This window comes from Condylura cristata, unplaced genomic scaffold (genome assembly GCF_000260355.1).
Source record: "Condylura cristata isolate star-nosed mole 26May11 unplaced genomic scaffold, ConCri1.0 scaffold00029, whole genome shotgun sequence".
In the NCBI taxonomy this organism is placed as follows: domain Eukaryota; kingdom Metazoa; phylum Chordata; class Mammalia; order Eulipotyphla; family Talpidae; genus Condylura; species Condylura cristata.
Genome location: NW_004567130.1, coordinates 21,200,758 through 21,201,436, shown reverse-complemented (window position 1 = coordinate 21,201,436; position 679 = coordinate 21,200,758). Strand labels below are relative to the sequence as shown.

General features: G+C 61.1%; 1 protein-coding gene across 1 annotated transcript in view; it reads left to right on the top strand.

The window, feature by feature from the left end:
* The window catches only part of PYCR2 (pyrroline-5-carboxylate reductase family, member 2), an 11,332-nt gene extending 10,659 nt beyond the window's left edge, over positions 1-673 (top strand). Inside the window, exon 5 of the mRNA XM_012730867.1 lies at positions 312-673. Within this exon, the coding sequence (XP_012586321.1) occupies positions 312-518 (207 nt within the window). The 3' untranslated portion in view covers positions 519-673. The remainder of the gene's footprint in view (positions 1-311) is intronic.
* The last annotated feature ends 6 nt before the right edge of the window (positions 674-679 follow it).

Here is a 679-nt window from a genome sequence, read left to right as displayed (position 1 = left end):
CTCTGACGGTTTGTGGCTCACTCCCGTGGTCTCGCCGTGGTTCTCGTAGCTGGCACTAGCTCCGGCGGGCAGGTGAGGGTGCTGGGCTCAGAGGTTTCCCAGGGTCAGGCGGCCAAGAGGGGACGGAGACGGGATTTAACTCACCCCTGGGGGTCCCCACTCCCTCTCCAGTCGGACCCAGGTTTGAGCACTGCGTCTCTGCACCATGCTTGACCTCTGTGGGCTTGGGGGAGCGCTTGGTGTGGGCTTCTGGTTTCTGGTGGCAGCGAGGCCACAGGGCTTGGGGGTTGTGAGGATGGGGCCTTGTGAAGGGGGCTCTGGCCCTTCGAGCCCCGTGGGGTTTTGTCTGCAGAGAGCTGCAGTCCATGGCTGACCAGGAAAAGATCTCTCCAGCTGCCCTCAAGAAGACCCTCCTGGACAGAGTGAAACTGGAATCCCCCACGGTGTCCACACTGACCCCCGCCAGCCCAGGGAGGCTCCTCACAAGATGCCCTGCCCCAGACGGCAAGAAGGATTAAGACACCGGCCCTCTCTGCTGACCTCTCTGGTGACTGTGCCCTCTCTGATGACCTCTCTGATGACTGTGCCCTCTCTGATGACCTCTCTGATGACTGTGCCCTCTCTGATGACCTCTCTGATGACCGTGCCCTCTCTGATGACCTCTCTGATGACTTCTCTG